Below are 21,463 nucleotides of genomic sequence, written 5' to 3'. Positions count from 1 at the left end.
GTTACTTTGAATACTGATAGAGTTCTTAAACCGCAGAGTTTTAGACCACATGATTTTTTTTTAATGGGTAATCATAGAATCATAGAATTGGCTGGGTTGGAAGGGACCTCAGAGATCATCAAGTCCAACCCTTGATCCACTACCGCTGCAGTTCCCAGCCCATGGCACTGAGTGCCACATCCAGTCTCTTTTTAAATATCTCCAGGGATGGAGAATCCACCACTTCCCTGGGCAGCCCATTCCAATGTCTGATCACCCTCTCAGTAAAGAAATTCTTTCTAATGTCCAACCTAAACCTCCCCTGGCACAACTTGAGACCGTGCCCTCTTGTCTTGCTGAGAGTTGCCTGGGAAAAGAGACCAACCCCCCCCCGGCTACCCCCTCCTTTCAGGGAGTTGTAGAGAGTGATGAGGTCTCCTCTGAGCCTTCTCCAGGCTGAAAGGAAGGTTCTGATCTGGAAGGTTTCAGTAGCTTTGGGATTTATTGACAATTCTTTCCTATTTTCTTGTGATTTCAGACTTCTGAGCAGAAGTTTCAAAAAATAAATCAGATGGTGTGCAACAGTGACTGCCAGCTCAAGCGCAGCGCAGAAGTAAGTGCTGCTCCTAAGCCCCTGAAGAGGCTGCGCTTTGATATAGAAGGGCAAGATGAAGCAGATGGAAGGTGAGAGATTCTTTTCTGCTTTTGGATAAACTTAAGTATATCTTGTTCTCCCTGACTTCTTCCTGAGATCCTAACTTCTCTCATTGTGTGAATTCTAGTAAATATATTAAATGAGAGATGGTAGCGTAATACTCATTAATTAGACACTTCCTTGTCAGAAGCAAGGGTTTATTTGGTGCCTGTACATGCAGCATCCCAGTGGTGCTGCTGAGTGTTAACCCATGCTGTCATCTTTTGTCAGTCTGTTAAAAAAATAAACCCAGATTTTTTTGGATGGATGAGAAATCAACCAGTTCTTCAGTGTGGAGGAAAAAAGGGTTTGCATCTTTTTAAGAGAAGGAAATAGCACTGAAATGAGCTAGCCTTGATTTATAGTTAGGTTTACAAGGATAAAACCTAGATTTTGTAGGTTTGTTTTTTTTATCATTTCTACTCAATCAAATGCTTTCTATCTACAGCAAACACCTACCCCAGGAGTCCAAGTTCCAACAAAAGCTTGCAGAAATGAGTGAGTATTATTCTTTTTTCCTTAACTGCACTGCATTGAGTGTCTTGGCTAATAAGTTTGTGCCTACTCAAATAAAAGCATTGCTTAACACTCATGTCATTTCAGTAACCTGCTTGGTGTCTTGTACTTGCTTCATTTAATCTTGAAAATGCAGATTACAACGTGGAAATCCTCAAAAGCCTTTTTGAGGGTATTGAATAGCACAGCAGCTTAGAAGATGCTGTATTACATGTGAATAAGAAAATGAGCACGACGCATTTTTCCGACACACTAGAATTCTTTAAATGGAATTAAATGCTTCCCAAGGCTTTCCCTTTTGTTCCAGTGACAGACCCTGAGCCTCAGAGCTTGCAGGTAGAAATCAGTAGTAATTGCAGCAGCATTTAGTTGACCAGAACGCCATTTTAGGTGATTACAGTATAATAAAGGAAAATTATATACACTGCAAAAACCATCTGCAATTGTGTATATCACTCTGCTGTCTTTTATACTAAAATACCAGTGACTGCTTTTCTTTTCTTTCTACTGATCAGCATTTCTTTCAGATTTTATGGGATCATTTTCTGTTTGTCAAATAAAATGGAAGTCTAGCTCATGCAAAGCATCCTAGTCCCTACATCTGAATTTGTATTTTCCACTCCCAAGAAGGAGCACTCGGTGTGACCAGGCATTCTCACTCTCAAGTGGAATCTGAGCTCTGCAGCTGAGCAGATTTGCCTGTTAAAAATTCTTACCTAGCAAGTGTTGATCAAGATGCAGGGCAACCAGGCTGGTGAAGGGACTTGAGGACAGATCCTATGAGGAGAGGCTGAGGGAGCTGGGGCTGTTCAGCCTGGAGAAGAGGAGGCTCAGGGGAGACCTCATCACTCCCTACAACTCCCTGAAAGGAGGGGGTAGCCAGGGGGGGGGTTGGTCTCTTTTCCCAGGCAACTCTCAGCAAGACAAGAGGGCACGGTCTCAAGTTGTGCCAGGGGAGGTTTAGGATGGACATTAGAAAGAATTTCTTTACTGAGAGGGTGATCAGACATTGGAATGGGCTGCCCAGGGAAGTGGTGGATTCTCTATCCCTGGAGATATTTAAAAAGAGACTGGATGTGGCACTCAGTGCCATGGGCTGGGAACTGCAGCGGGAGTGGATCAAGGGTTGGACCTGATGATCTCTGAGGTCCCTTCCAACCCAGCCAGTTCTATGATTCCATGATTCTAAGATGGGTATGAGGACAGATCCTGGCAACTCTGATTTGTTTTAGGGTAGGGCAAATGTTTCAGTGTTGGCAGAGGCTAAGAAGGGATGTTCTATTGCACATCCAGTTGTTGGTGTGTCACTGCTGGATAAAAGTCATTTCCTGGGCAGGCTGGCTGTGGGTGTGGGGACTGCTCAGCCCACAGCATCTTCCTGGCAGCAAGACAAGATCCCTACACAATGCAGTCCCTCTGTGTCTGCCTTGAGGATGAAAACAAAGTGAGGGTACAGAAGCCATGAGAACTTGAGCTGAATTGGGTAGAATGAATTTCTTAAGTTGTGTGAGATTGAGCAAGAATTGCTGAAGCATCTCAGAATTATGCATTTCTTTTAAAATGAGGGATTTATTTTATTTAAAACAGATTACTTCTGTTCCTTCTGTCAGTACACATTTTTACAATAAATAATTGTGTCCAAAGTGTTTCTGAAGAGGTATTCAATTTCATTCTTTTCTTTTGGGTATTTTTTTTAGCATCTACTCGAACAAGAATGCAAAAGCAGAAACTGAATGATGGAAATGCCAGTGAAGAAAAGGGAGATTCCTCTCAGGACCAGGGGCTGCACCGCAAGCCCTCTTAGCTTGTTTGTGTTTTACAGCCTTCATTAACTGAGTTGCTTTTTTAGTTGCTTTTTATTCCAGACTGCTAGTTGAAAGCATTTGGACTTTTAAAATTTTTACATTTTTTTCATTATACTTTTGCCTTATAATGTAAGCCACTGAATTTAATTTATATATATTTTTTGAGGATTTTAAAAAACAGACTTGGAAGGTGTCTTAGTTTCATATTGCAGCATTACTGATTTAAGCCAGTTCAGTCTACTTGGATTGAATTTCTCTGTCTAAAGACAAAACATTAGCTAGGATGATTTGAAATGCACTAATTTTATTTCCTTGGTTTCCTTCTTAGATTTTAATTTCTTACAAATTCTGAAAATTAGGGGCCAGATACTGCAAAGATTGCTTTCTCTGTATATAAGAAGCACATCAAATCCCCATTAAATTAAGCTGCACAGCAGTCACAGACCTTGCAGGGCCTCACATCAGCAGTACAACCTGAGTTAGAGTGAACTCATGATGTAGCTGTACTACTGAAAACAAGTCTTAGCATTGTGTAGTTTTCCTTAGTTTTCCTTCCCCAGCTCCCATCCTGGTGCCATTTCAGAGGGCAGTTACACTGTCCATCAGTTTGAATTCCATGGAATATGAATCACACAGGGATTCGTCCCACAACCCCACAGAGACTCTCCCCAGAAGCTGGAGCTTCATCCCATATGCAGAGTACTTGATATGCACTTAAGAATGTTGGAAAAATCTCAGTTATTTAAAAAAAAAAAAAAAAAAAAAAAAAAAAAGAGAGAGAGAAGAACCCCAAATGTAAATCTCACCTGGTACACGTAAGATTTCAAAATTCTAATGATGTAGAATTTTCTTGATTTCTTCAGATTTTTACCTAATTGTAGCCAAGCCAAACAGCTTGAAAAACAGACACCAAACCTCTTTCCTAGCTGAAAGCTGAGTCTCCATTTGGGTTCCAGGCAGGAGTATCCTGGTCTCTAAAAGCACAGGGCATCACCCATTGGCCTTACTACAGCCTCTGCACAAAAGCAGAATTTTTTGAGCCCAGGTTGGAAAAATCAGTCTGCCTTGTTTTACCAAAAAGGCAGCATTTAATAAGCAACTTGTGAACTGTCACAACTAGCAAAAAAAACCCCAAAACAACTCCAAACCTCACAACTTTTTTCAGCTTTCCTGTTTCTAAGTTACTGATTCAGGTACTGGAATATTTCTTCTCATGATAAAGGATTTGCAAAATCATCAGTTAAGGAAAGCACATATTTTACTTCCAGAGAATAAAAATATAGGTAAACAAATGAAGTCCTGCTTTAAAATTACCTATTTTGAGGAAATCTAGCTTTCACAGCTACTTAAGTTATAAGTGGTAGTAGAAAAGCATGCTGTTCAGTACACAGACATTTAAAAACATTTTCTCTGGGTAGCTTATTTAGAAATTGTTTATCTGAACCTTGAATTACTTACACTAGTACATTTTAAAGATAGTTCTTGTGTTGAACAGAAGTTAATCCTAGAGCTACTAAAAATTCTACGAGCAGCGCACTGATGTGTCAATTTTAAAATAAAATTATTTTTTTAGTCTCAATAGGGCTTCAGCTTTCTTCTTGAAGAATGTACGGAAGTGTCCAGAGTACCTTATGTTTATTTTCTCACTTTTTGCAGAGTTTTACAGGTAGAATGTGTGTTACCATTGGGGGATACTGACCGTAAGTTCTGTTACAGCCATGGAAGTTTTTCCCTGATCCTTTGGCTAAAGGGGTGACCTTATGGACCAGTTTTATTATGACCAGTTTTATTATGGCTTTTCTGTGACAGTGTCTTTTTTTTTTTGTTCAAACAAACTGAAGGCTTTACATCAAATGTACGACAGCATTTTATACAACTAATCAGTTTCTCTCCTTTCCAGATAAATAAAATAGCTTTTAAAAGATTTATAGTTGGGTCTTCTATTAGCTGGAAAGTTGACTTCATACGGTATTGGTGTTTTCAGCCAGTGGTACAAGCAGAGGTCACCCCACCTCCAGTGATCCCCACTCATGCAGAGGTCCAAATCATTTGTTCTGTTCAGCTTGTAGATACCTTCAGAAATGTCCATAGGATGTTCTGGAAATGTTGTTCTCACCAGACCTATTGTTCCAGGGTCACTGTTGGTATTGCTTCATGTCATGGTCTGGGTCACTGTCACCTCCCTTGCAGAGGTCCTTGTGAGAAGCTGGTGCCTGCACTTAGAAACTGCCCCGTCATTTCACCACCTTGCTTTTTATATTAATTTTCTTTTTCTTTGGAGGTGCAGAAAAGAGCTCAGCATACAAAACTCCATGCTCAGACTCTCAAAACTCCAGCATGAGGTGCCCTGGCTCCCTGGCAGGGTGTCTGGCAGGCCCATCAGCCCCACAGCCTCCCTGAGGTTGCTGCTCCCTCAGAGTCCACAGGTGCCTGTGACTCAACTCTGCTGAACGTGCAGAGCTACTCAGAGCATCAACATTCTTGACAGTGCTTAGAGCACAAAGTGCACTCACTGGCTGACCTGCCAGTCCCTGCCCCCTCTGAAAACACATTTTTCAGATTATTTTTAAGCAGATACATACCCAAATAAATGAGTACTGAATGGCTTTTCTAATAGATTTGGAAATCTATGTTTGAGCAAGACCTTGTTGTGTTCACAACAGGCTACACTGTTGAAATTCTTTCAGGAGAAAAGAATATCAGAATTTGAAGCAGAAGACTTGGACAGAAAATGGGATTGGTGTCTTAGGTGCATAATGGTAAGAACTGCACCACTTATCAAACTCTTTTTAACCACAGCAGAGAAATGAACATTTGTGGAAAAAAATTTGTTTCTGCCTGAGCTGTACAAGTGAAACAAGGTCATGTGAAATGCATCTCGGAGAGGTCTGGTTTGCTCCATTGATGCTGAGAGAGATGTCATCTACTGTCTTGGCTGTGGAGCCATCTCAAGATGGATGAGCTGACTTCCAGCCTCTTTTATTTCCACTTTTGTACTTTAATCTCTTGCTGTTGTCCCTTGTTTCCAAATGCCGTTTCTTCTTAAATGTCACAGAAGGTGTAATTTGCCTGTTTTCAGGTACAGGAGAGGCTGCAGGAAGCTGCCTGTGCCAAATGATAAATATCTGAAGATTATGGCTGTGTGATACTGTTGCAAAGTACAAGTTGAAGTATTTTAAAATGTAACCATAAGTTGGCCTTAACATACCTTTGCTTCAGGAACAACTCTTGGTCTTTTGAAGACAATTTTTATTAATCATGAAGCCACTAGGGCATTAATTTCTTTGAAAAGTGGAAATACATGTATATAAATTCACCAGCTCTCTTTTTGCAGAATCAGTTTTAATTCTGCTCACAAGTACTTAACTTGGAGGCAGTTATCTTCTGAAGAACACAAATAGTCTTTAAAATATCTCTGAAATATTATCTGATATTATTTCTGTTTTTTTTTTTTCCCCCACACTAACTACAGAGTCAACTTAGTTTGCAAGTGTCAGACTTTTTCACTTTTACTGAAGAGAAAGGAAAAAAAAAAATCCCACTCATATTTTTTTAAATATTATGGCATTTTTATTAATGGTCTATTTGAAGCAGGTAAGCTAGTAAGAAATCAAAACACCATTTTGTGTTCAGGTTGTAAACTTTCTACATCATTAGGTAGTAGCCAATGAGTCCTGACTCTATGGGGTAATTAAATGCTTTGCTTAGCAAGGAAAGTCCACAGAAATTGTTCAGATCATATAAAAATAGCAGGTTACATAGTTACGAGGTGTTGTAATAAAATGCTACAGGTGGGTACAAGATGACAATGCAACGTTTGCTCTTAGTTTCTGTAACTTAGGAGAAGAACCTTTAAATGATTCTATCCCTGTCCTTTCTTTCAAGTTCCATTTGATACAGAATATTATCCACCTGGCTCCCTTTCTGTAAAGTAGAATTTCCCTCTTTATTTAAACCCCAGATACAGTTTATGCTTGACCTTATTTTCACTTCTTAACAAATCACTTTTTTTTATCCATGGTGTCCTAAACCAGACCAGTACTTACATACTTAAATTCTTTCTTAATTACTTAACCTGCAAGCCACAAACATGTTTCTTGAAGGCCATCCCACAAGGCCAAAATGAATCCCTGATTTCTTCTACAATGTGCCCCATGACTGGGTTTCAAGGACATATTTATATTCATGTGTCCACATTTAACCACCTAAGCCAGTATGTTTTTTTAAACATTGACTTTTAAGTGCCAAGGAAAGTGCATGCAATAAAAGTTTAAAATAATAAATAAATAAAATGCCTCTATGAATGTCATATTGTCACATCCAGGTCAGATGACACATATTGCATGAATAAAAGCCAACGTTGACACACTGGATCTTTAGCATCACCCTTGTTCAGTCTAGAGATGTTTTTTTCTCAGAATTACAGGCTTTGTCAACTACTCTGAAATTGCATCTAGGCTTTAGTGTGTACAGTAAGGTGGAAATTATGAGCAGGAAGCAAATAAAATGAAAACAATTGGTATTTTTGGTTATATTAAGACAAAAATGCCTTGCTAAGAAAGCCTGGTGTTTAGTTGTTGAACTACTGTGTTCATGAACTTGAACCAGCTGAGGAAGAGTCCTGTCACCAGGGAACCAGGCCCCTGAGTGAGCCCGGAGTGGTTTTTAATCAGACACTGAGTTAAAAACAATCATTTCACATTTACACTTTTGGTTAAGTCAAACAACAAAGATTTACAAAGAACTTTTAGAACATGTTTTTTGGGCAGACCTGTGTGACAAAAAGGCTGTGAGGAGTGCCCCAGTGGTTCCAGTGCCCAGCGAGGCTGTGTGCCAGTGCAGTGCTGCTGAGCCATCCCTGGCTTGACCAAAACCTGTGGAATTCCCCAGCTTTGGCTCACATGGAATTGCCTTGTCTCTGTTCTTTTGGTTATGAGGAGCGTGGCTGCAGCATGCAAGGTCTGCAGAAAAATTAAGCCCTGCCATGACAGTTTTACCATCTGCATTAACCTTAATCTACGTGCCTGGGTCAAGTGCTTTTCAACACAAGCTTATCCAAACTAATCTCATCCCTGGGGAAGTTGAGGTTTTGATGAAGCTGCATTATGGACTGGGAAGTTTTTGACCCGTTCTGTTTGAAGGCAAAATACTGACACAGCTGCTCAAGTATGGACTGGAGCAGCTGGAGGAAGTTGTCCTAATCAGAGGGGAGTGTCAGAACACAGTTTATTTCCAGTATATTTCTAGTGAGAGCCTGAGGCAAATGTCTGAAAAACAACTATTTTTTTAATACAATGTTTTCCAATCTGCTTGTGTTCCTCTTCCCAAGTAAAATCTGCTGTGAGCATGCCCCACCCTAATGCTCTGGGTGATGTGATGTGCAGACACTACTCACTCACTACTTCTCAGTTTCCCTAAGGATGTGCTCCTTCTTATCCTCCTTGTCCAATAGGATTGGTTGGAGACGTGATCCTCCAATATAATAAAGAACAGTTATTTCTGCTTTAGAAATGAGGAAATGAGGCTGTGATCATTTAAGGGAATTAGGTTCTTAGAAACCACATCTGAGGATTAGAAAAAGTCATTGAAGGATTCTGTGTCACAGCAAGGATCTAAAGGAAGGTGACATGACCTGGCATAGTGCCTGGTTATCCAGCTTCTTGCCTTCTCCATTTGTAAAATAATACAAAAGGCACACAGAAGACCTATTTCAAAATTATCTTTTTCACAATTTTTCTTGAGATGAGTGCCCTATCTGGGGATAGATTGTAAGATGAGAATAAACAATCTTCAAGTACAACTTCCTTGAGATTTTGTTTGGGTTTCTTTTTCTTGGTAACAACACATCAGATGATTTTCTGAGTACTAAAATAGGATATTAATTCATGTCCAGACAAATACTGCAAATGCTTCCTGGCCCACTGGGGTGCCAGGGAATGTGCCTGGTGTAATGGAAAGATTTTTTACTTTTTTTTCCCATTCTATCTACAGCAATGGATAAAAGTGCCAGGAACTCAAAATTGTAATATCCACCTGAAGCTCTTTAGGGCTTTATGTACTGACACTCCAGATAAACACCATGCGAGACATCAACCAGCAAGCCTCTCATCCTAGAGAATTCATTACTTCATCACATATTCAGAAAAAGAAGTTCCTATTTTCACTGAATGATAAACCAGGAACAAAGAAGCCCACCATGGCACATTAACTTAATTTGGTGCTAAAGGTAGACTGAGAAAGTTTTAGCACTGGGTCACTGTCCCACAAAATCCAAATGCAGGTTGTTTATAAAAAAAAGAACAATCTCCAAATGGACAGATAAAATAATGCTAGCCTTGCCTGATTTTAAGTGGGAAAGAGTAGTTACTGTGTTAGTGTTTTGTTGTTAAATTCCAACTGTTGGCAACGAACTCTCACCAGACATCTACGCTGCATCCATCTTTACAAAAACCTGGATGTTTGTGTGCTTCTACACATTTCCAAAGCTGATCAACACTGAGTCTTTCTTTTCTAACCTTTGGACATTCTGACTGTGGGTAAGTTCTCCAAAGGAGAAGTGTTTTCAGCAGGGAAGAAGATGTGCTCTTCAGTCAGACTTCAGTTTCGGAATGCTCCCACTCTGCTTGCTTTGCTGATGAAGTTTTTCAGGAGGTCATGGTCCATTTCTGCAAAGCCTTGAGTTTGTGTAACAACAGTTAAATGGTTTATGCAAAATCTGAAGCAAAATTCTTCCAAGTCCTAGGAAAAAAAAAAAAAAGTGATTTGTAGTATGAATGACTGATAGCAAAAGTGTTGGTTTTCTGTTTCAAATCTGTTGTTTGATTAGCAGAGAATATACCATGTTGTTCACATTACCCAGCCCTTTTCTGATCATTTTGATTCGATCACAAATGATGATTAAATGAAGTTTGTTCCTACAAACTATTCAATAAACCCCCCTCTGAGAAAAGAGGAGCAGCCACTTAAGTCAACTCTAAAACTCCATCACATTTACTGAGCTCATTAGAAAAGTCACTAATAAGTGAAATCATCAGATTTCCCCACATCCACCTACTAGAGCATCAGTAACTCTTTTCTTCCCTGCAGTGAATTCAGTACTGGTTCTATGAATAGCAGATACCCCAGTCCTGCTGAAAAGAAAAAAAAAATAAATTAAAAACCCAAAATATAATGGAACATTCAGTGGTGCTTGCTGAACACGAAGTGAGTGCTCAGATAGATGTGTCTTTTGTGGCAAACTCAGGAGCTGTGTCCCCCTGTCTAGGAACTGGGATTCCTGGATAGCCAAAATCATTCTCTCTTGTCCTGGTCTTGCTGTAAGAGGATGTTCAGCTCCTCTGAACAGGGAACAAGCCACTAAACCATACAACCACGATTTCACACAGCAGATTTTGCCCACTGAAGCTGCTCACACCTCTCCATGCACTGGGTAAATCCCCTTTAGCTGATTCCTATGCTATCCTATCCAGCTTGCTGTTGAAGGAAGATTAATTCCCTTCTGCAGCAAGCAGAGCTGGAGCCAGCAGCCAGGCAAGTCTAAAGTTACAGTATGGGCCATGATCTATAAACTCTTCAAGGGTTACAGCAAAATGAGGTCTCTCAATCCAGTCTGTGGGTTAAGACACAACCAGAGATTAACAGTAAAATGAAATTCTGCAGAATACCTGTGCATTTCCCTTTGAAACCCTTTCCCTGGATGAATGGTTTGAGTCTATTGCCTCTGTCAAGGTGTAACTAAAGCTTTAAAAGAGGCCAAGCAACACAAAATATCCTTTAAAAAGCAAGAAAGTAGCAGCAACAATGCAGAAAAGGAAATTGTATCTCATATTAAAGTACTGGAAAAGCAGAAAACAAATGAGAACAAAAGTGTGGAAAAAAAAATGCAAATCAGAGACACTGACAGCTTCATTTTCAACAGACCTCTGAAATGTTACTGCCAGAACTTAGGTTGCTTTACAGTCAATGTGCAAACTTTTACACTAAATAAGATGGTGTTACGATCCGAGCTATTATTTTATATTTTGATTGTGAGGAAAAATCAGCCACTACTCATAGACATCACACGAATTCACAGAAATAACAGGCTTTATGATTTAAGCAAATTACAAAGATTTATTTCAGGGAAAGGAGACAATAACACCACCTTCAGAAGAGAAAAAAACAAGTTTACAAGAGAAGAGATTTTACCTAAATGAGTCACTCTGAGGAGAGTTGTTAAGGAAAGGAAAGAAAAACCAAGAGAGCAATTAAATTTTATCACCCTCGGCTGGCCCTGGCCTCTGGCTGGAGGGGGAGGGGGTGGGCAGGACCCCCCTGTTCCTGCTTGGCTCCTGTTCTCTGCTTTTTTTTCCTCTGCTGATGCTGTCCCGTAGCTGAAGCCAAAGTGGCAAGAGAAGGGGGGGAGGAAGGGGGAAGAGAGAGCCAGCCTCTTCTTTTCTCTTTGAGTTTTTATACAGCAAAAAGGGGTTCTGTCTTTTCATAAATCACTGGCACCCAGACTTGCCAAAGATGACATAGATTTGCCATCCCAAGAACTTCTAATTATTATAATCTTTCAGTCCTTGTTACCTTGCTAAATTTATTATCTTTGTCTCAGGAGGTGACCTGCTTAGTGGTCTTATCTTTAGGTGCCTGTCAGGCCTGATACAAAACAGAAGCTAGTTAAGTTTGGGATAAAAATCTGTTAATTCAGAATATGTTTGATATATTTTTAAAAGAGCAGAAAAAAATACTGATTCAAGAGACGTATTTTGTATTTTCAAAGTGATTACATCAGATGGACAGCAGATGGATGCTTTTTCTTTACTGGTCATAGATCCTGTAGAATTCTCGTCACTAATTTTGCAATTTCTAAAAATGCTGGCTTTTAATTGTGCTCTGTAGAACATGATTAATCTAAAATTTACTACAGTGTGTATTAGAAATATGCTTTAAAATAATTTGTAGCATCACATCTTCTGAGGACAGGACAAAATATTTTCAAGTGTTTTTAATCCTAGCAGATGCACACAGTAGCCAAGGCAGTCTTTAGTTAATTGGTATGTTAATGACACATGACACAGCACTACAAGCTTTTCACTAGCAGTGTCTACATTTAATGACAAAAAAAAATTTCATCTTCATTGGACAGTTTTGTTCTGAAGTGCTGATACACTTCACATGGGTCTCAAACCAATTTTTACTATATTAATGTAGTACACTAAAAGATGCTGGCATACTTCATGATTCCTTAGACTGAGACTATCCCATGTCTTTTCTGCCCTTTTCTGAAGCAGTCCTAGGATGTTTTTGATCAAGCATTGGAATGGGCTGCCCAGGGAAGTGGTGGATTCTCCATCCCTGGAGATATTTAAAAAGAGACTGGATGTGGCACTCAGTGCCATGGGCTGGGAACTGCAGCGGGAGTGGATCAAGGGTTGGACTTGATGATCTCTGAGGTCCCTTCCAACCCAGCCAGTTGTATGAAGTTCTATGAATAAGTCCCTTTCTGAGCTGTGGATGTAGGGAGGAGAGCAACAATGCACTCCAGGGTTTGGCACATGTTGCACCTGGGGCAGGTGAATCAATTCAGCATCTGCTGATCATGTTAAAATATTGCACCTTTGGAAAGACAAGGTGTGCTGAATAAAACCCTGAATCACAGAAGGAAGAGGAGGCTAAAATATATTTAGTCATCTAGCCCATCCCTTTTATTGTGTTTCAGCCATTATAAAAATCTGGTACTTTGTCCAGGTCAGTTTTACTACCTCACCACACACCTAAATGTCACTACTCTTTACCTATTTTGCCTGACAGAGGACAACTGAGGGTACATCTGCTTTGAAGATGTCAAAAACTGTTGAAAAGCTTTGAAGAGGAGAAACTCCAGAATGAACTTGCAATGAAAATTTCTGCTGTTAGGAGACTCAAATCACTGGATCCACCCTTCCTTGTCCTCCCTTCCCTGATGTGCCAGGTTTCTACCACCACACACAGAGAGTACAACTCAGCTTTGCCTCAGCTGTTCTGCTTCTGTTACTGACAGCTTGGTTACAGCTGCTTGGTAACCAGCAGCTGATAATCCTGTTATCTACTAATCTGATGTTATCCCCTCTTTTGATTTGCAAAACTTGCTGACTTCCAGCTTCCTCTTTGCAACTCCTACACAAATTTATCTTATCTACCAAGCTGCCTCCATACAGCACAGACTGCTGCAACATTTTTAACTCAAATTTTGTTCCAGTCTCTTCTTGCTACTTGCTTCCCATACCTACAACTGGTAATCAATCCATCACTTTATACTTCCAGCCTCTCCACCTTTAAAACTTCATCCTACATTTCACAGCCAGACAAAAGCAAAACCACAATAATTTAAAAAAAAAAAAACAAAACAAACTTTGACACCAGCTGCATATTTTGGGCCCTTGTACTAGGCAGACTTTTGTTTGGCTAAATCATTTTTACACTTGTAAAGCAGAAGAAATCTTGAACAGAAGGATGAGGACTTCTCAACTAAGATACCCAGTTTTAACAACAACTACTATGTCTAAAATCCATAACACAGACTTCTTGAACAATAAAACCTTACCACCACAATCAGCACTAAGAAGATGAGAAAGGGAAAACATCTCTGAAAGTATTTGCCTGTTTACAAAAATCATGCTTGCAGTACTGCTGATAACAGGTTGAGTGCTAGTGAAACATTCCAGAGCCAAGGGCAAACCAGATGACAGGATACAGGGAGAGGAATAACAATAGGTAATTTGTTGTGTGTCAGCACAATTCGTTGGAAACAACATGGCAAAAGTGACTTTTTGTTTTTTAATAGAAGCACAAGTATAAATAAGGAGGGACTTTACAGGTAAATTCTCCCACTGCCTGTAAAAGGCAGGGCCAGAATGAGTGTACCAGACACTGGCAGACAGAGTGACCCAGTGCAGAACTCAGGAAATGAACTGGCAGTGCAAAATCCAAAGGTGGAGAAGCAAATGGCAGGGAGGAATTTGCATGCCACACACTGCCAGATGAGAGGGCAGGAAGCAGATTAAGAATCCTGACTCACAGGTGTAAGCCAAAAGGCCAGGAAGAAAAAACTAGTAGCTACATTTTTATATAGTTTTAAAAAGGGAAAGCAAACATCTGGGAAGCCAGTAAGGGAAATGGCAGTAATGATACCTCAGTTAAATGCAGCTCTGTATATATTACACAGTTTCATTTGTCAGAAAACAACTGTTTGCCTGAAGTTCTCCTTACCTGAGCTTCATATTTGACAGCAGCAGAAAGGAGAGCAATGGCATTCTCTTCACAAATGCCTTGTTTGATCGTTTGCTGGCAAAGCTTTTTCAACCTGTTTTCTCCATACAGTGTTGCCAAATCTAGCAGTCCTGTGAAAATTCATACAACATAACAATTTCTTTTTCAAATTAATCAATTACCCTACTGTTCTAGGATTAATTAATCAAAGAATTGTTGCTTGTTGTGGTTTTTTTCCCCAGACAATGTACACATTTTTAAAGATCCTGAAAAGACATATGGAAAAGGGGACCCTTTTAATATAATTATTTAATATAATTATTTAATATTATATTTAATATTATATTTAATATTATTCTGTCTTCTTCACTGTACTGTATCTCACTCTAGGCATCAATTAGTAACCTACATCCTATTAAATTTATGGAAGAAACAGAGAAACAGCCCCCTTTTCATCCATGATCGAATTGCCACAGGTACTCAAACAGAAGAGTTTTAGGATGGCATTAGTGCCTTTTTAAGGGAAAAAAAAAAGTTCTTACTATGAGAAACAATTCATTCTTTTCAAACATTTTGCACCTTTCATCTTCCTGCATCCCCACCACTCATTCTCCTTGGGCAGGTTTCCAGCTCCAGTATCCCTTCTTCCTGACACCTCTCAAACTCAGGATTTAAGGGCTAAAGGAACTCAGATGACCAAGCCCTGCTTTCCTCACCCTGGTATGACACACACATTCAACTTTTCAGAAACAATAGCCTGAAATTATGTCCATTTATGACAAATACCTATTGCATCTTCAGGAGGGAGCCTTATGTTGTCAGTGTAGAGGTATTCCAGGAAGGCTCGGTAAACGGGATAAGAAAATTCACTCATTTCTATAATTTCATCATCGTTGCTTAGTATGGAACGAAAATGTTCACACCTGAAAAAAGGGACCAAGATTATGTACTGTAAAGAGTTAAGCTAAAAAGATAAGCTGCAGCAAGAAGTTGGTAGAAAAAAACCCCAACAAATCATAGAATCATAGAATCATAGAATCATAGAATCATAGAATAGGCTGGGTTGGAAGGGACCTCAGAGATCATCGAGTCCAACCCTTGAACAACTACCGCCACAGTCACTAGACCATGGCACTGAGTGCCATATCGAGTCGCTTTTTAAATGTCTCCAGGGACGAAGAGTCCACCACCTCCCCAGGCAGCCCGTTCCAATATCTGATCACCCTTTCCGTGAAAAAATTCTTTCTAATATCCAATCTGAACTTCCCCCGGCACAACTTGAGACCGTGCCCTCTTGTCTTACTGAGAGTTGCCTGGGAAAAGAGACCAACCCCCCCCTGGCTACCCCCTCCTTTCAGGGAGTTGTAGAGAGTGATGAGGTCTCCCCTGAGCCTCCTCTTCTCCAGGCTGAACAGCCCCAGCTCCCTCAGCCTCTCCTCATAGGATCTGTGCTTGAGTCCCTTCACCAGCCTGGTTGCCCTCCTTTGGACCTGCTCCAGGACCTCAATATCCTTCTTGAAATGAGGGGCCCAGAACTGAACACAGTTCAGTCATAACACTGAATCAGTCGTAACAGCTCAAATACATAAACCCTAGCAACTTGATTTCCTAACTTGAATATGGTTGATTTTTGTTAAGCCTTATGAGGCTTACAAGGCTTACATATATATAATTCAGAATTCTCCTTTATTTCTTTTATTAATATTTTATAGCAGGCTCTATTTCTACCTACATCTTTAAGGATGGTCCATGTTTTTTTGATGTTGTTTTCTTAAATATGTTACACATTAGCTATGTATGCTATTACCTGGCTCATAATAGATAACATTTACAATGAAGTTAGACAGTTCTCATGTCTGCTTTCTCCAGCATGATCTAGAGAGGAGGGAATTTATGAACATTTTAGATAACCTTTATGCCAGTGTCACAAGTCCACACACAATTTAGCATTAGATTTCATTATAAGTAAAAATTACAATATTTAAAGTGAAGGCATTCTCACACAGATCTTCCATCACTTTTTTTTTTTTTTTTCTTTTTTTTTTTAAATAAATCTGACTACTTTTTTGACAGACAAGATAGAAACAAGGGAAAAGTGCTGCCTGGGATAGCTCTACTCTCCACCTCAGAGTTCAGAGTAACTTACAACTCCCTGTACCTTGCTGCACCCTGAAAATCTTCCAGTAACATTTGAATTGTTTTCAAAATGATTGCTACTGCAAACTAACATCACCACCTCAGGTGGCTTCTCCTATGACAGCCACAATTTAATTGTACTCTTTTATACAACACTATTTACTTTCTAACTCTCCCACATCAGAATTTGCTTTCCGTTTACTAAAACTTTTACATAAAACATTTATTTCTTTTTAATGATGCCGGGACAAGTCTGTATCATGAAGAAAGCATAACCTAGATACAAATTAAAACCAATTATTTAATTTATCCCTTCATTTACCTTTTTCCCATTCAATTTTAATGTTTACTTTAAGACTTTTTCTTAGCGTTTTGTTTAAAAAGAATAAATAAAGATCCAGCCTAATTAATGAAGAAGTGAAAAGTCCCTATCTAGTTTCTGCCCCATCTTGTACCACAGTCTTGCACTGGAAGAGACAGACCAAATCCCACTGCTTTGTTTCCCCTTTGGTGGTGGTGATGATGTAAATTCAGGCAGCTGTGGAAAAGACCTTTGGACTGGTCTGTAGCCACAAGAAAGTAAAAAGAGAGGAGGTGGCACACATTGCTCCCTTAAAAGTTAATAAATAAGCAAGTAAAAATCAGTTGGTATGCATCCTTTTGTCTCCAGAGCATCTTGGGAGGGCCTTGTCCTCTGGAGTGCCAGATCTGGAGAGACAGATTAGATTTTGGCTGCCTAAATGCCAAGCAGATGAATCCCACCCAGGTATTTATTCCCATGGATTTGTTTCTGCAGGCAGCAAGTTGCTGGGTCAGCTTCTCACTGAGATGGGCATTGTGCTGCCATTTCACCACCATGGCAAGCTAATAACCATCAGATTTAGTTCAAGAGTAGGCATAGAAAAAGATGGGAAAAAGTCTTCAGAAGCAGTAAAGAAATGTCTGGATAATGAAAGGAACTTTCAACAGAATTGCATTCTTGGCAGTGCTCAAGAGCAGGCTCAATGCTGCAAAATACCATGTTAAATACAATATTGTTTGGTTCAGTTACATCATGAGACTACAGGCATAAGGAAAATATTGATTCTACAGACTGTGCCTGATGCTTTTTTATTCCTGTATATTATTTTGATAATGCCATACATTTTAATCCATTTTAGGATTAGACTGATTTTCTTCCCAGAATGCAATATAACCTTAGAAAAGTAGAGCCAAAAAAAAAAAAAATCAAATTAGGAAAAGTTACATATTGTCTGATTATAAGGAAAAAGAACCTCAGAAACATTTTGGGAACACACAAGATTTTGAGTGGTATCTGGTGAAGGACATGTGGCACTCCAAAAAAACAGGGGGTACCGAGGGCAGGAGTGTCATGTACCAGCAATGAAATGAGTAAAGAGAAGAAAACAGTAATAAAAGTAACTGGAAAAGTAAGAGAAGAGCAGTTAAGACAAAAAAAGGGCAGGTAAGAATTAGCAAGGATTATTTATGATAAGCAGGATGAGTATTTTAATAGTGAGTAAGAAGGAGCAGAAAGAGAGAGGCAAGACAGAAAAGATCAGCAATAACAAACTAATCTTTGCATGTTAGTAACACTGGGTCTCTGTATCTCAAAGCTCACTGTGGTGAGTGGTGTTAAAAAAGCCATCTTAAAATTCAAATTCACTTATAAGAAGGTTTAGAACAAGTAGGATAAGAGACAAGTAACAAAAAAAAAGAAAGAAAAAGATAATCTGAAGGGCATTTACTGAAGCTTATGAAGTGTCCAATGGAAGGAAAGGCAGGCAAGAATAAATACAAAGCCCCCAAATCATACCAGTGGAGAAAGCCAAGAAAAATCAGGAAAACCTGATCCAGACTACTGGGAAGGCAGCAGAAAGAAATGAGCCTTCTTCTCAGCAGGAAAAGCTTATTTGAAATGAGGGTCAAGGCCACTGAGGTAGCACCAAGGATTACACAGTCAGATGGACAGAAGTGATGAAAAGGCTGTGAGTAAGCAGCATGTTTGGTGATTTCAAGCAGTGAGGAAATGGAGAAAAGAGAATAACCCTGAAGAACAGCAGGTGAATCTCATGGCTGAGGGAAGAGGGTGTTTGTAAGTCAAGAATTTTGAGCAGTTATTACTCAGCACTGTAGGCTACACTACACTGTTCAGTTTCTATTAAAATATACAGACTGTGCCTTACCTAATTTTGAGAAGAACTTTATGAACATGAATGTATTTTCCATCCACTAGAAACTTCAGGTCTGCAGTTTCAGGGTTGTCAAATTCCTTCTTTAGTGACTGGGCTACTGTTAGATGGTCATCAGGCTCTAGAATAAGAAGGGGAATTAACAGAAAGTAGTAATGTAAGTATCTCTCACTCAGGATACCTGTTAACAATTAACACAATAAAAAAAAATTACAACATATCTATAAGGATAGTAAAAAAAACCCAGCAGACTGTATATTCAGTATGAATGCCCAGAAAAGCAAAAGGTTTGCTTTGCAGGGGACCTTAAAGACTTAGTTCTAACCCTATAGGCAGGGACACCTCCCACTAGAGCATCACTCCAAGCCCCATCCAACCTGGCCTTGAACACTTCCAGGGAGGGAGCAGCCACAGCTCCTCTGGGCATCTGCATGTTGTCACAAGAACTCAAAAAAAATCATTTTTAGCCTGCAAGTCCTTCTCCTCACAGCTGCCCTCAATCCATTCTCCACCCAGCCTGTATTTGTGCTTGGGATTGCCCTGACCCAGGTGCAGGACCCTGCATGGGCCATTGGCATGGGTCCATCTCTCAAGATCCCTCTGGGTGGCCTCCCTTCCCTCCAACCATACAACACAACTTGGTGTCATCAAACAAAGGGAAGCTTTCTTCAGTCCTTACTAGTTTGCTACTCTGAACAAATACCCCTATTAAAATAAAATGTAAAAAAAATTAATATCTCCTCTTCTGACTCATCTGTGTAAGGCCAGAGAAGAAAAAAAACAAACATCTGACACAGTCACGGAAGCTTAATGCTGCATCTGATAGCAAATGCTATGAGTCATTACTGGGTAAATTAATCTAAATGAAAAGTATTAGTTATTCAAAAGGTCAATAAAAATCACAGTAAGATTTTGGAAAATACTGCCATGAGGAAACACTGCCTTACAGCAGAAATAAAGCTGGAACCAACAAACTGGCTTCAGTCAAACTACCTAGTACAATATCCCTAATGCTAAACACACAGTTGTAAGTCTATTAAAAACATATTTTCCCTACAGTTACTAAGTTAAAAGCACTCTGGGTGAACGTCTGCATGTTTCTCTTTGTGTCCTATGTATGTAAATCCCTCTGCACATGACATTCAAATGATAGTTACCAGGGAGCCTTGAAAAGTCATCTATTGTCTGGATATAATCTTTTACCTCCTGTACTGCTTCCTGATCTCCACCATATTAGTAGCCTCAGAGTATTATCTCCTTTAATACCACTAAACAATTAAATCCCTCAATTCTCATTCTTAACCCAGAAAACATTTTGTCTTCTTACCAAATATACACACATTACTGGTTTATAGAAATTTTGTGGATCAGTAATAAGTTGCTCTCTACAGAAAATTCCATAAATGATAGGTCCTGTAGCCTACCAAGCTGGAAATAAGGATGGTATTTTGCTGGAAATGGAAAGACCTTCACCATAAGTTCTAGAAAAAACTTAAGACACAGTTTGATACTGTTAGACTTTGTTTAGCACAAGTATTTCAATTTCATTTAGAAGATGTCACTGATATTCAGGTATACAAAGGGCAACAATTATCAAGGTGCATGGGATTACAGCTAAAAGGATTGGGGAGGGATTTCAAGAGATCAAAAATAAAGATAATAAAAAATCCTTCTGCAATAACAATACTCTAAAAGACTTTGTTGGTTCTTATTTTGCAGAATGTGGTTTATATATTCTGGTCTCTGGCTATCCAAGTAAGTAACAATTTTAATAACCAGTGCAAAGCTGAAGGTCTTCAAATTTAACTGGAATTCAGATGTCCACCAATACACACCTCCAGATGACTTCTCCAGCCAGCACAGGTAAACTGAATAGAGGGGGTTCAGTTATGAAATTCATATCGGAAAAATAGGTTCTTTTATTTGTTACAGCAGTGAAGGGGAAGTCAAAGGAAGTATATGAAGAAGTTCACACTGACAAGCCACAAGGGAAAACTCCTTAATCAGTGCAAAGAACTGTAATAAAAATGTTAGAACTGGCACAAACAGGGAATGGACAGGAATGCCTGGGTGTGGAAGCACCAGAAGACAACAGAGAAGGGCTGTAAGCATGGCAGATGTCCTTGGCACCTAGTTCTGCAGATGTTAAGATATTAAGGATGCAGCTGCATGATGATTCTCACCACTGGATCAGGAGACCAGCAGTGAGTCAGTCCTGATGATTCACCAAGACAGGACAGGATGAAGAGAACAGACACTCTCATCTCCGAGAGTATGCAAAAAGACACATCCAAAACCAGCACAGAGTCACCTAACCAAAAGGAATCCAGAAGGCACGATGAGGGCATGATAAGTCAGCATCCTTTATCCTTGGTCATTACAAGGAACCCTGCTCAGACCACCTGAACACACATTTCAGTGCTGGGGTGCTGGGCAGACCACTCAGCACATGGAAGAATGGGGATTTGAAAGTGCATCTGAAATAAGTTCTGATTAAAAATAAAATAACCTTTTTATCCTGCAAGGTTTCACCTAGTAAAAGGTGAGAGTGAAGGTGGTGATAAAAGATGTGTTGGGAAACAGTTATGAATGTAGTCTTAACCATGCCCTGCTAAAGATACTCTGAGTATTGATGAGCAATGTGATTATTAATAAATATTTATTTGGAAGTCATCAGCATAAAGGTGGTGATTACACCAATGATCACCTGTAATCCCACTCAGGACTCTTTTAGCTGACCTAAGGCAGCACTGCTGACCTAAACCAGCACTTACAAAAGAAGGTAAGAAAAGGTGAATTTGCAGAGAAGAGCACTGAAACACTGTAACAAACATTTTGGGCCTCACTCAAGCAGTTGTCTTCTTTTGTGAGGAAAGAAATAAGAAAAGAGGCAGTTTTTGCCTCCTTTG

The 21,463-nt window shown here is 39.6% G+C and overlaps 2 protein-coding genes across 8 annotated transcripts in view; one reads left to right on the top strand and one right to left on the bottom strand.

Annotated features, from left to right (window-relative positions):
* The window catches only part of RB1 (RB transcriptional corepressor 1), a 76,562-nt gene extending 71,644 nt beyond the window's left edge, over window positions 1-4,918 (top strand). Inside the window, exons 25-27 of one of the 2 annotated variants that reach the window (XM_071739274.1) lie at window positions 518-663; window positions 1,122-1,171; window positions 2,887-4,918. In XM_071739274.1, the coding sequence (XP_071595375.1) occupies window positions 518-663; window positions 1,122-1,171; window positions 2,887-2,993 (303 nt within the window). In that variant the 3' untranslated portion in view covers window positions 2,994-4,918. The remainder of the gene's footprint in view (window positions 1-517; window positions 664-1,121; window positions 1,172-2,886) is intronic. The other variant, XM_071739282.1, reaches the window with a different exon arrangement.
* Window positions 4,919-6,541: 1,623 nt separating this feature from the next.
* Window positions 6,542-21,463, bottom strand: part of RCBTB2 (RCC1 and BTB domain containing protein 2) — a 42,663-nt gene continuing 27,741 nt past the window's right edge. For all 6 annotated transcript variants that reach the window (XM_071739216.1, XM_071739188.1, XM_071739206.1 and 3 more), the window contains 4 exons: window positions 18,549-18,675; window positions 15,013-15,149; window positions 14,227-14,357; window positions 6,542-9,732 (listed from right to left, as the gene is read on the bottom strand). In XM_071739216.1, coding sequence (XP_071595317.1) covers window positions 9,592-9,732; window positions 14,227-14,357; window positions 15,013-15,149; window positions 18,549-18,675 — 536 coding nt within the window. In that variant the 3' untranslated portion in view covers window positions 6,542-9,591. The remainder of the gene's footprint in view (window positions 9,733-14,226; window positions 14,358-15,012; window positions 15,150-18,548; window positions 18,676-21,463) is intronic.

This window comes from Heliangelus exortis, chromosome 1 (genome assembly GCF_036169615.1).
Source record: "Heliangelus exortis chromosome 1, bHelExo1.hap1, whole genome shotgun sequence".
Classification (NCBI taxonomy): Eukaryota; Metazoa; Chordata; class Aves; order Apodiformes; family Trochilidae; genus Heliangelus; species Heliangelus exortis.
Note: the sequence above shows the minus strand (reverse complement) of the source record. Positions and strands in the feature narration are given on the sequence as shown.